This window comes from Puntigrus tetrazona, chromosome 18, assembly GCF_018831695.1.
Source record: "Puntigrus tetrazona isolate hp1 chromosome 18, ASM1883169v1, whole genome shotgun sequence".
Taxonomy (NCBI): domain Eukaryota; kingdom Metazoa; phylum Chordata; class Actinopteri; order Cypriniformes; family Cyprinidae; genus Puntigrus; species Puntigrus tetrazona.
In genome coordinates this window covers 20,311,464-20,325,512 of record NC_056716.1, presented here as the reverse complement: position 1 = coordinate 20,325,512, position 14,049 = coordinate 20,311,464, and the positions used below count along the sequence as shown (strand labels likewise).

Genomic DNA, 14,049 nt, shown 5'->3' with positions numbered 1-14,049 from the left:
TTACTTTTTAAATATGAGCAGGGCTTGATTGTTTTTAATAGAAGTTCCATTTATAGCAAATTCTATTTACACCAAAAAGTGTGATGAATAAACCTTAGGCTGAAGGAAAAGTAAATTCATGTCTGTACAGCAGAATACAGAAGAAGAAGGTCTAAAAAAAAAAAAAAAAAAAAAAAAAAAATCTATGGTTAAACTGGATCAAAGGTCAGCAGCAAAGACATTGGTAAATAAAAAGGGATTAGACACATTTGTATTAACATTTATTTATTGCAAGTTTGCATAATGTTTTGCATTTCACTTTTAAATATTTTTGAAGAATGCTAAATCAGTTTTTTTTCCTCTTGCAAGTGAGATGAATTAATACACATTCACATTTAGTCTAGAATCTGAGTTCTCTCAACATGGGGACAGTCAATAAATGGGAAAACAAAGCAACTAGCATTCCTTTTTTTAAAGGTAACTCCGATATTTTCTTAATAAATTAAAAAGTAATGCATTACTTTACTAGTTGCTTGAAAAAAAAAAATACATTTGATTATGTAACTTGCTTTACTTGTAATGCGTTAGCCCCAACACTAAAATATGAACTTTTCATTACCCATAATAGGGTCACTTTAAGATAAAAACTAAAACATCTAATTTGTGAATATATAGTAATGAAGTAACTCCCACTCTAAATTACAATTAAACCAAAAACCACTTAGTCACTGTGTCGTACAGTGTGTCCTTTCTGAACCAGAATGCATTTAAGCCAAGATAGTCCAGTATTGAGCACTCAGACACACACCTTTACGCACACTGACGGACCCCTGGAAGCGTCACACAGAAAGCACACTAAAGAAAGTTAAAGTGTTACTAGTGCTTCCCTCCACAGTTCAGAGACCCCATACGTGCAGCATTGATAAATAGAGCAGACCTAGACGCCAAACACACGACATCCTCCTTCGTCCTCAACAACACACTCTCAGCCGAATCATGAGGGTGGTGAACCTGGTACGTACCTGACATTTGAGACCATTTGAGTTGATAGACTAAGTTTTATTAGTTGCATGACTCTAAAACTACTAACCACTAGGGTCCGGATCCCTCTCTGGCATATCGCCCTGATAGTCATGAGAAAGACAAATCAGAATTCAGGAACTTTGAGGTAAGACTTGGAAAAGTGCATGTTATTATATTTTCTTGTATCATTCCTTTTAATACGTCCATATTTCCACTTTGATGTGTGTACATGTCTAACAGAGTGGAGCTCTCTTCGACCGTGTGTTTAATACATACAAGCTGATGCACACGTACCAAACACTGGACTTTGTCAGACAGAAGGTTGGTGTATCCATGCTGTAAAAAAATAAATAAAAATAATAATAATAATTAAAAAAATAAATAAATAATAGTAATATATATTAATATATATAAAAATACACACACACACACACATACATATACATATATATATATATATATACACATATACACATATACATATATACATATATATATATATACACATATATATATATATATATACACATATATATACACACACACACATGCATAACATGTATGCATTTTATGTATGTACAGTTATTAAGTACTTTATACTGTATTATACTGTATAATTAGAAACTAAATAAAATTATGTTAAATTAAATAAAAAGGCCTGTGCTAAAAACGAAAAAAATATAAGTAATATTAATATTCTGAATTTCTATTATAACAAAAGAAATTGCATAATTTCTGGCAATTTTCTCTGTAGTTTAATTTGGGCCACTCTGGCAAGACCTAGATAAAATGACAGCCTTTACAAACACAAAAACACTGAAGATGACCTCTCACCTCTGACCTTCAGCACCTGGAATGGGCCAAATGCAATCGCTTCAGCATGAGCATGATGGAGAACATCGATTCCCTGGACGAGCTCGTTGACGAATCCGACCCGGACGTCGACTTCCCAAACTCTTTCCATGCCTTCCAGACCGCCGAGGGAATCCGCAAAGAGCATCCCGATAAAGGTGAGAGATCGGCGGGGACAAAGGTCACAGTCATTGCCTTAGTGCACTTAGATAAGTGTTTTACAATAACACATACCTGGAGTTGTTTTCGTGAAGTTGATGATGCCTACAGGCCTTCTTTTAGGACTAAAATCCATTCTAAATGGAAAAGCCATTTGTGCATACTTGCACTGGGTCAAAAAAACCTTTTACTCTTCTCCAGATTGGTTCCAGCTGGTCGGTCTGATCCACGACATTGGAAAAATCATGGCCTTGTATGGAGAGCCGCAGGTGAGAGACAAAAGCATCCAATCACGAAGTAAAAACCATCGACGGCTGTCACATGGGATAAGTAATATACAGAATGCTACTGTGTGTTTAAGTGGGCTGTAGTCGGAGATACATTCCCAGTGGGATGCAAGTTTCAGAATTCTATAGTGTTCAGAAACTCAACATTTGAAGGCAATCCGGATGAGAAGAACCATGCACTCAAGTACTATCCTCTATCTTCTACATAACAGTCAAAACGGTGTTATTTAAATACCAGTATAGATTGAAAACAATAGCTAGTAATATATACTAATTTAAATATATTTTTATTCCATCTTTAGTTTTAGAATGGTTTAAAAGTACTTATATTTAGCTTTAATTTACGTTTACGTTAGTTGTAGTAATTTTAATACTCCAGATTAAAGTGGCAAAGTCAATATTTCTGATTATATAACTGTCTTTTTTTTTTTCATCTAATAAATCACATTTTATTTTAAGCTTTATTTTAATAAATCTAAAAATGTAAGAATGCATTGTACAGAATTCCATCTAATGGTTTTGCCATGTTTTTTTCCCCCCACTGCAGCACAGAATTTGGGATTTATGAACCGAAATGTGGACTTGATAATATCCTGATGTCTTGGGGACATGATGGTGAGTGATTTTTCTCAGATGAGATCATTACGATCTTGTATCTTATGCCTCATTGTGAGACATCAAACTTTTCAGGTCAGGTGGAAGAGATCGTTTTATTCAGCAAGGAATGATGCATTTAATTGTGTCAAGTAATGTTAATTTCAAACAAATGCTTTTTTTAGCTTTATATTCACCAGAAAATTCTAAAAAATGTATTATGGCTTCCACAAAAATTTTGAGCAGTATAACCGCTTTCAAAATTGATAACAGGAAATGTTTCTTGAGCAGCAAATACAGTATATTAGGATTTCTGAAGGCACACCGAAGACTGGAACAATGATGCTGGAAATTCAGCTTTGCATCCCAGGAATAAATTACATGCTAAAATATATTCTAACAGAAAACTCTTATTTTACATGTTAATAACATTTCACAGTATTTACTGTATTTTTGTTCAAATAAACGCAGCCTTGGTAAAAAAAATAAAAATAAATAAAAAATATTTCTTATTGACCTCAAACAGAGAATTTGTAAAAAAAAAAGAAAAAAAAAAATAGTGAAAATTCTTCTTGCTCTGTTCTAGAGTATCTCTACCGGGTAATGAAGTTCAACAAATGCACCATCCCTGAGGAGGTAAACAAATCTAGCAAACAATATACTTTCATTTACGCCTTTAAAAGCCACTATCAAACACTCTTCTTCTGCCAGGGTCTTTACATGATCCGTTTCCACTCCTTCTACCCCTGGCACTCGAACGGAGACTACATGCACTTGTGCAACGAGAAAGACCTGCAGATGCTGCCCTGGGTCAAAGAGTTTAAGTCAGTCATGAGTTATTCAATGAAAGCTTGTTTATTCTGCCGCGTGACCCACATATTGAAGGTCTGACCTCTCACTGATCGAAAGCATGAATCTGTTTGTCTTTCTTTCCGACAGCAAGTTTGATTTGTACACCAAGAGCACTGAACTACCGGACGTGGAGAGCCTGAGGCCGTATTATCAGTCTCTCATTGATAAGTACTGCCCTGGGATACTGCGCTGGTGAATGTCTACCGCAGTTCTACGAATCTGTCCTAATTCATACACAAACGTTTATTGCTTTTGCTCCGTGGGCAATAAAATGCTCTGTGGGCCAGAAACCACCCAACATTTTGGCACTTTGGAGATGTCATTAGAAAATAAAAGTAAAATAAATAACATGCTAAAAGTAAACAAGGTATGAATAAAATAGGTTTTCATTCAAATACCTATACTTCACTACAATGTAAAACAAAAAGACATTAATTATTAAATTACACTTTCACATCATTAATTACACTTTATCGTAAATATTCATTGCTAATACTGTATTAGATTAAATCTAATCTGAATTTAAAATGTACATTTTCTTGAAAATAATGGTGCTTGTGCCAGTGTATATTTTTCTATGTTTATTAAAAATATTACAAAACATTAAAGCTTTTTTGGTGCATTTTCACTTATATTAAGCATGCAATACTACTGTACATGACAGTGGTCAAAAATCTTATTACAATACACAAATATCACAGACCATAACCAGTTACGGTCTAATAAACCATTTGATGTCATATAATATATTACCACCTATACAACATGACAGTCGAAGGGGAAAACTACTTAAATGTCATTTTAAACAGGTACATCGATTTCTCTGATACTCCTGGCATACTGTAAGGCACAGCGCATACTGGGCTTCGTTCACAAAACAATAAATGGTTGTCTAAATTGTCCATCAAGTCAAAAGTGCAGTTTTTGGTATTTTGTTGCGTTCGATTCAAAGCGTAGTTCAATGAAGTCCAGCATGTGCATTTAAAAGTACATTTTTACAGTTATTTTTAGGTCTCATGGTGGAAAACATCCTTTAGTGTGGCATGTAGCAGTTGGTGCAAAACAGTAACCTACCTTGTTTTGCATTTACCTGTCAAAGCAATCGAAGACCATACAACAGAACTGGCGGATAAATCAACACGAATGCATCACTACGCTGCCTACATCTCACAAACCTGCCTGTGAAAACAGAAAAGCCAATGTTTCGACACAACCAGGGTGGAAGTGCTGGTGTTTTGGGGTGGATGTTATTACCCTGAGCTGGAATCACAGTCCTCAGATGATCGGAAGTCCTCACTTCCTTTTCCTGAGGCTGTCCTCTTCCGTTTCCCCTGCGTTTACTTCCCTTTCAAGTTCTCCTTCCTGTTCTTCTTCACTTGATGCATCTTCTTCCTGCTCTAGTCCATCTTCTTCTGCCTCCTCCTCCTCGTGTTTCTTCTCGTCCTCCTCCTCCTCCTCGTGTTTCTTCTCGTCCTCCTGCACCACGCCGGAGCGCTCTGCTCTGAGCGTTTGCTCTGGACCGATTCGTGCTGGAGGTGGTGCGGACGAGATCTCAGAGAGTTGAGGAGACACACGGTCGCGGCCGAGCTGAAGAGAGTCCAGAGCAGAAGAGGAGCTGGCATCTCACGGACGCGTTTACCCACGTGACGCAACATCTGAGGGAGCGAGCATTCGAGCTGCGCCTCGGAGGAACCTTATCCTGACAGACAGCAAGAAAAATGCGGATGATATTAAATCTTTGTTAATTGTGAGAAGGAGAGAGAACTTTACTACAGTATTTGAGGGTCAACTCAATCGATTTCAGCTAATAGGAACGTCAAAAACATCATAGCAATCATCGAATGTTATGAAATTTGTCTAATGTAGGGCTGCACGGTTATGACAAAAATCAATTAATTACGATTATCACAATTCACACTGAAAAATTATACCAGTGCATTTTTATTTACAAATATTACAAAGAATTAAATTAACATTATTTTTGCGCAAACAATATTTTAAAGGAAGTCTCATTCTTTCACCTCGACAAAATGTGTCCCAATTTATTTACCCTTTCACTTTGGACAGCAGACTTGATTACCTTCAAACCATGTTGAACCAGCATCTGTTCAAGGTAAGAGTCACCAAGGTGCACCATGGGATAGAACTCCTCCACATACACCCGTCTCCACCATCGCTGGGGATATGACCTAAACACACACAGACACATCCGATACCGCCAATTATTAAAACAAATAAGTACTCAAAATGTACAAAATTTATTAAACTTTAAAGCAAAATTTCTCTTAAATATGGTTACGTTTTGAAAATAATTAAAGCTAAATAAATTAAAGCTAAAACAAAAATAAACATAAAAAAAGGTATTTTATTTTTGCCAGTTGAAAAGGCAAAATAAAAAAAAAAAAAAAAAAATTAAATATATATATATATATATATATATATATATATATATATATATATATATATATATATATATATATATAATATAAATAAAACATTTTATAAAATTTAATTAAATAATAAAATATGTATGCACTCACCCGTCGTCTTTAGGCTCACTGAACCAGTATTTGTAGCGGTGAGCTCGGAGGTACACAGGAGGCTGTTTGCTGAATGGATACTGAGACTCATCTGTCTGAATGAGTCTGATCACTGCTCACACACACACACACACACACACACACACACACACACACACACAATATTTACACAGTATAGTATAAAACACTGCATCCTGTTCAGACTGATGCACTGGATGCATTTAAATCTCATGCATGCAAAAGTGAACGCACGTGGTCTCACCGTCTCGTTTGCCCTGCAGGAGTCTGTGTAAGAGGCTGCTGAACCAGGGGCTCTGTGTGTGAGGCCCCAGAGCAGCGAACCACATCTGCCAGTCCAGCCTGGGCTGGTGAGGAGCCACCACAGGGGGCGCTGCGCTCATGTTCCCCGGTTTATACATGAACTCAATCTCCTGCCAAAGCAGAAAAACATCAAACACTTACTGAACACAATCACATTTGTGACTCTGGACCACAACCAGTTGTAAGGGTCAGTTTTTCAAAGATTTATACATCATCTGAAAGATCGCTGATGCTTGGATAGAACAATATTTGGCTGACGTACAACTACTTAATCTAAGGGTGTAAATTAATCTAAATATTAAGAGGACTGCCTTTAAAGTAGTCCAAATGAAGCAGGATGCAATGCATGCTACTAACAATAAAAAAAGTCTGATTCTGATTTTAGATTCTGAAAGCTCTTCAATCATACTGAGCCATCAGTTAAATTACTAACAGGTTATTTGTGTGCATGTAAACATAGCTAACTTTAATTAACCTTCTGAATGAACTTCACATGTTGAAGCCGGTGCATGTAGACATTCTTTTGAAAAATGTTTGGCAATTTTGATGCAGAGAATCTACCCACTTCATCTATAAGATCCCAGAGATATGACATTTTCACTTTCATTCAAACTTTTCATCTTTTTGGCTTTTTTCCATATGATTCTACATTCTTTCTGAAGTTTCTCCTTAACATACAAGCAAATTATATCATTTAGTTGATATAAAAGACACTTCGCACTTGCTCAAAAACGTATAAACTGACCGTCCATGTGTTGCGGTCCATACTGCCCTCAATGACCACTTCTGGACGGCCGGCGACTCCGGTCATCCTCCGGAACAATCCGTACGAGTTGACCAGCTGGTAACGGTCAGTCAGATCAAACGCTGCCCGGACGCCAGGCCAGAGGTTATTATGTGCATCATACTCGATGTAGGTGTAAGGAACCTGTGCACACACTTCATTATTACAGGCATCACTTTTCAACTTAAAGGGACTGTATTTAAGTCTTTGAAAATACGACCCATTTTACAGGATATTGTCCTCTGAACGAGTAAGTAACAAGTCTGTCAGTTTTGTTCTGACCAACTGAGGAAAAAAAAAAACTCCCATCAAACTCCTGCCAGGACCACTCAAATTAGAAACCATTATTTTAGCTAACTGTTGTGAACCTGTAAGGACATTAGGTGAACTATGGCTGGAAATGTAATTTTAATTTCAAAAATGTATTTCAGATCATTAAATGAGAGAGAAAAAAAAAAAAATGGTCCCATATTTAAATTAATAATTTGGTACAATGCAGCTATTGTGTACATACATGTTTTTACATTGTACTTTTATTTTTAAAAATGCCTACATGTAATTACATCTGTAAAGTAGAAACAATAAATGTTTGTACTTACATTCGTAATTACACTGTTGACCCATCCTTTACACCTTAACCTACCCATACCACTAAACCTATATAATAACCTTAACCTTACCCTAACCTTATATAATATAACGTTATATAAACCTAATATAAAAAGTATGACCAAATATGTATATTAATTAAAAATAAAAGCAAAAAAGCTTGTTTTATTAGAGAAAATGAGTATATTAGACTTCATGCTGAAATACTAAAGCTAAACATTATAGCAATAGAAACTAAAATTATCTATCTATCTCTATCTATCCTATCCATCCATCCATCCATCTATTGTATGTTCATGATACTATAACAGCATAGACAGGAAATGGACTGACCAGACTGATGGCAAACATGGAGACGGTAGCCGCAGCCATAACTGCCCACTGGATTGTGCTCCAGAGACGCCACAACACTCCTCTCACACACGCACACCTGAAACAAACATCTGTTCTAACGGACATACCGAGCCAACAAATCACTCCCATCACGTCACTCACTTAAACATGGAGGAGATGATCTCCCACGTGAGAGACAGCACACCAATCCAGATGCTGGGCACTGTGACCGTCTTCAGGAAGCCGTTGAACTCAAAATACGTAAATGCTGAGGAACAGGAACACAGAGAGAGATAAGTCAACCTGAAAAGAACCGAAGTCAATCAGATGGCGTCGAGAGCGTCACCTGTTTTGGAAAGGACGCTTTTGTTTTCCCAATCCACCTGGAGGCCAAAGTATTTGACGGTCCAGTAGCCAAGCAGAGCGTACGTCCCGATCTCGAACATCACCGCCAGACCACAGAACAGAGTCTGCAATGATGCTGGAATAGAACAAAAAATAATAATAATAATAATAATAATCGCATCTTGTCATCGCCATCTTTAATCCAAATCACAAACATAAAGCAGCACAATAAATATAATAACTATTGTTTCTCGAGGAATAAATGTAGCATAATAAAAAGATTTTAAAGCACACTGAAGACTGGAGTAATCGTGCTGAAAATTGAGCTATTTTATATATAATTTAGTATCACGGGAATAAATAAAATATATTAAAATAGAAAACATTTATTTTAAATTGCACTATTATTTCTACTGCAGCCGTATAATATAACCCCAAATAAAAGTTTGTGCGGGTGTACTATGCATATTTATTATGCATATGTAAATACACACATGCATGTATATATTGTAATGCTGTCAAACCATTAATTGCATCCAAAATGAAAATTTATGTTTGCATGCGTGTGTGTGTATATTTATCAAGTTATTATAAAAACAGACATGCATGTTTATATACAAAAAAGTTGTGTTTAAATATTAAAGATATTTAAATACAATATAAATATATACATGTAAATATTTTACAAATATATGCATGTCCGTGCATTATTACAAATATACACATATTATGTAAAAACTTACTTATTTTAGATGCAAATAATTGCAATGTAACGGCACTAATGTTTTTCAGAAAACTTTTATATTTATATATGATTTAATTTATACGAATATAAATATACACATATAAAATATATATGCGTGCCATTAAATATACGCATAACATATACACACACATATTATGTAAATAAAACTTATTTTGGAGGCGATTAATCATTTGACAAAACTCAACATTTCACAATATTATGTTTTTACTGTATTTCTGAAGAAATAAATGCAGCATAAGAGACTTCTTAGTGTAAGTGTTCCTACTGCTCTCCGTCTTCTCCGTGGGTCTTCGCAGCCAGAAGTTCACGTGTTGGTCGTCCAGCAGCGACAGGCACAGGGTGATGGTGAGGATATTGAAGAAGTTATAGTTCCCAGACAGGATGATGAACACCTGAAGCAGGACCTGTAAAACCCTCAAGACGTTACACGCTGAAGCACGGACTCACGGGGGCTTCTGTATTTCTAATCGAACACGAGCGTTCTCGCTCACCTGCAGGTAGAAGGAGGCGAGTCTGTGTCGTCGTACGGGGCTGAAGAACAGGAAGGGGTCGGCGATCTCGATAACAAACGTTCCCACCACACTGAGCTTCTGGAACCAGACCGGCAGCTGATGAGCAAACCAGGCCAGAGGAGTCGGTATGCACTGGGTCTCGTAGTGATAGGTTACAGCTGACGACGCAAAAACAGAATAGAGGTTCAAAGTGTACCACACACAATAAAATCAATGGGCATAGCGGCAACGCTTTCAAAATACTATTTTGCATTTAAATACATTTAATCTTAGTATTTTTCAAAATGCATGCTTTGCCAATCAACCTGCTTATTAGACCGCAATAGTATTGCAATGTCTTCGAAATACTATTTTGTATGTTGTACCTAAATCGAATGCGTTTTGTATTTAAATGCACTTAATCTTGGTATTTTTTGTGCTTTGAACGTGCAAAAATACTAAGATTAAATGCATTTAAAATGTATTTTAAAAAAAAATATCAATACATGCATTTGAATTACTGTATAAACGGCTGCTTTGGAAGAATAAGGAATTAATAAAAGTAAAAGAAATGAATGTGCATATCCTTAAAATAAATAAATAATTTTACTAAATTTTTAAAGAATAATTAAATGGGTAAATAAAAGTTTTCCAGATTAGAGACATCACTTACGTAAACATTAAGGACTGGAAATAAATACTATTTAGTTATGAAAAATTAAGGTGGAAAAAATATTAAGGACATGTAATTTTTTAAAAAGTAAATTAAAAATAAATGAACATTTCCAAATTAAACTAGAGACGTCCTTTCACATAACTATGAACATTAGTTTAATAATATTAATAATAATAATAATCTAAAACATAGTTTTTAAAAGAGTATCTACTGTTAAACATTGAAAGAGTCTTGAGCTTGGACTAAAGTGTATGTTTAAGACATGTTTAATTTAGCAAGTTTTGGGGTGAAATATTTATTGAACTGCTAAGAATTAAAACACAAAAATAAATTAAAAATATATAATTTACTTTTGTGCAAAATTTTTTTTAATTCTTAGCAGTTCAATAAAACAATGACTTCCAGTTAATTTGTCCCAAAACCACCTCCAGAGCACTGCGTTTTGGGGTACTGTCTGTTACGCATGCCGAACCCGGAGCAAATCATGCAGACACGGTTTAAATTCTCCAAACCTCAGCTGGTTCCTCACCGGTCAGGCCCCACCAGGTGGGACAGCGGCTGGTCAGTTTGACAACACCAGACGCAAACATCAGCCGAAACAACAGCCAGCGCGTCAGCCAGAAAGTCACGCCGTCGTGGAGACGCACCTTCGAGGACCAGGGCATTTTCAGGGGAGCGATGAGAATGGCCAAGAAACCCGCCTCCAGCAAGAGGTTATCCCTGAGATCAAGAGGTTCGACACATTCGTTTCACTTTAACAGAGGCGTGAGACTACCGCACATAACACTCAGAGTGTCTCCGGGTTGTTGCTAAGGTTGTGAAGCTGTTAAACAAAGCCGTGGACAGTACATACAGTAACAGACTGTTTTGGGAGTCAACATAACATTTGGAGGTGCACCAGAAAGTCTCATACTCACCACTGGAAGTATAAGAAGACTTGGCCCACCTACACAAACAAGAAGCATCACATTTCAGTACCTTCCACACTCACTTGAAAATTCATATTATTAACTTGACAAGTAGTAATTGTGATACCTATCAGTCAGCAAATACAAATATAAATTGACAGCACAAAGTTTTTTTATGTATAATTCAGCCTTATATACCAATACGTTACAAATTTAGATGCTAAGAAACAGTAGAAACAGTTTAAAGATACCCATTGCAATTTAAAAATTAATAAATAAAAATACATTTTAAATACAATAAATAAAAAAGAGATATATATATATATATATATATATATATATATATATATATATATATATATATATATATATATATATATATATATATATATATATATAGTATCTTATGTAAATGTATAAAAATATATTAAATGTATAAAAAGGTAAAAAAAAAAGTTCTGCCATATATATATATATATATATATATATATATATATATATATATATATATATATATATATATATATATATATATATATATATATATATATATTTTTTTTTTTTTTTTTTTGAGAGAGATTTTTGTTTAATATTTTATTTCTTTATTGCCAGATTATTTTTTTCTTCAAGCCATAAGCCACCTATTCTCTATATGTTACACGAATCTGCGCACTGGTCTAGCATTGGTGGGGTCAGCCCTGTGTGAAGCGAGTACCTGGTAGACGGACAGGTAGAGAACCCAGAGCACCAGGAAGACCCTGCAGTCTCTGAGCACCGGCAGAGCCAGCGTCATTAAACCGAGCAGAGCTCCGGTCAGACTCAGCAGCTCCATGCACTGCTGCGTGTCCAAACCCAGACGAGGACCGAACCACAGCAGCGTGGGAGAATCCTTCAGCTGCTCCGCAACACTCTTCCCAGACACCCGCAGCTGCCATCGAGCCGGCAGCACACCCTCGTTCCCGTACAGACCTAAAGACAGACAGAATCTGAAACGGGATGCATCGTTTCCAAAGATGTTTCTGAATCCTAAAACTATTTTCAGGTTTCAGGTCCTATATTACTCATGCAGTCTCACACTTATGGACCCCACTTTACTGAACGATTACCATACATATTTATTTTGAAATTTATATGAAAATGCATGAGAAAACATCACATATATTGGTCATATGCTAGACATACAGTACAATACCAAAATTATTAGAAACCTAACCGCAAAGCTCCCTGAAAAACAGCAAAAGCTACTTTAAACACTATATGTTGACAGCTAATAGAATTTAACCAATAAAGATAATGTATTTACGACAGCATCCTCATTTTAGACAAGTGCCAAAACAGTTGAACAGTACTATATGGCTTTGCAGGTTTCTTGAAACAACTCGAGACGTCGCCAGCTCTTCAGGATTTTGTGCTTCTTCTCAGTTTGTGGTTTTGCTTCATGCCATTCCAGACAGATTATTACAATTAACGAATTGAACGAAAAATTATTGTTTGGAAATGTAAAGTAATATTTCCTACTAGAGCAAAAGACAGAAATATAACTTAAGTTTTAAGACTTAAAACCATTCTTAGACGGTGAAAATAATAGTGTTTAATCATTTTGGCTTCCACTGTGCTTTATGAAATACAGGAGAAAACATGACATACTATACACGCAATTTGACGATAATCTAATAAATGTGTGTGCATATATGATTATATGAAATGCATTTCCTTAGATTTTAACACAGCGTCTTTGCTTTATGTTGCATGTTTCTGAGCAGTGAATCTGAGATGTTTTGCACAGATAGTTCTTTAAAATACTTTACTCTCTAATCTCTCTTCTTTAATAAACACCCTGTAGACTTAAACAAACCATCAACGTGCCTAATGTATAAAGGAGAACGTCCGTTTAAACTGTATGTTTAAAAGATGTTTGCTGCATGTGTCATTGACGAACTTGCGCTTTTAGTTCAAAACATGCAAGTCGGACAAATCTCACCTGGAATCTGCACGTAAAGAGACGCGAAGGCAAACATATAAATAGCAGACAGGCACCACAAGAACATGTGCCTCGGCAGCCTTATATCACCCATTTTTTTGTTCAGTAAACTCCTAAAAGAAACAGACGGGAGCAACTTAGGATTCTCATCAAGATGGAGATCAGGGAGGTTTGAACGCACGGGACTGAGACTCGGCGACACATCCGACGTGCAGAGACGCGCGCCGCACGCCGACGAACGTATCCTACTATGGCGAAGAACCGACTCATGAATATTAATTACGCCACGCTCGGGGAAGTGACGTTGATTGGCTGACCGGTGTACGTCAGCACGCGGGCGATCCCTATTGGAGTTAGGGTTTAACATCTCATGAATATGTATTACGTCAATAGACGCTCGTCCCGTGAGAGCAGCCAATTGGCTGAAAGGCAAGACGTTGGAAAGTAGGCGCTACTGAAAGGACCAATGTTAAGAATCGGTTTATGAAAATTAAGTAGATTGCGCATTCACCTGGCGTTCGACAAGAGCGAATGTCATCCACGCTTGCC

General features: G+C 36.2%; 2 protein-coding genes across 3 annotated transcripts; one reads left to right on the top strand and one right to left on the bottom strand.

Moving 5' to 3' along the window:
• Positions 1-839: 839 nt before the first annotated feature.
• On the top strand, positions 840-4,354 carry miox (myo-inositol oxygenase). 2 transcript variants are annotated; one of them, XM_043265080.1, is made up of 10 exons: positions 840-993; positions 1,076-1,147; positions 1,243-1,323; positions 1,850-2,012; positions 2,215-2,282; positions 2,375-2,484; positions 2,848-2,915; positions 3,481-3,530; positions 3,606-3,718; positions 3,834-4,354. In XM_043265080.1, the coding sequence occupies exons 1-10, from the start codon at positions 976-978 to the stop codon at positions 3,940-3,942; spliced, it is 852 nt and encodes a 283-aa protein (XP_043121015.1). In that variant the 5' UTR covers positions 840-975; the 3' UTR covers positions 3,943-4,354. The 2 variants fall into 2 exon arrangements, with proteins under 2 accessions (XP_043121015.1, XP_043121014.1); XM_043265079.1 differs by having other exon boundaries at positions 3,481-3,718.
• Positions 4,313-13,734, bottom strand: lmf2a (lipase maturation factor 2a). The gene is given in 16 exon segments (XM_043265078.1): positions 4,313-5,245; positions 5,248-5,412; positions 5,415-5,445; positions 5,827-5,935; positions 6,287-6,398; positions 6,549-6,717; positions 7,353-7,535; positions 8,334-8,430; positions 8,496-8,601; positions 8,680-8,814; positions 9,710-9,848; positions 9,936-10,114; positions 11,141-11,331; positions 11,529-11,557; positions 12,235-12,488; positions 13,501-13,734. Coding segments are annotated over 16 exon segments (2,199 nt in total). The 5' UTR covers positions 13,595-13,734; the 3' UTR covers positions 4,313-5,039.
• Between the last annotated feature and the right edge of the window lie 315 nt (positions 13,735-14,049).

What these genes read in the sequence shown, in the direction of transcription:
- miox (XM_043265079.1), top strand. An exon ending in CAGAATTCAGGAACTTTGAG is followed by an intron (nt 1,148 to 1,242) that starts GTAAGACTTGGA and finishes CATGTCTAACAG; the next exon opens with AGTGGAGCTCTCTTCGACCG. An exon ending in GAGAAGAACCATGCACTCAA is followed by an intron (nt 2,485 to 2,847) that starts GTACTATCCTCT and finishes CCCCCACTGCAG; the next exon opens with CACAGAATTTGGGATTTATG.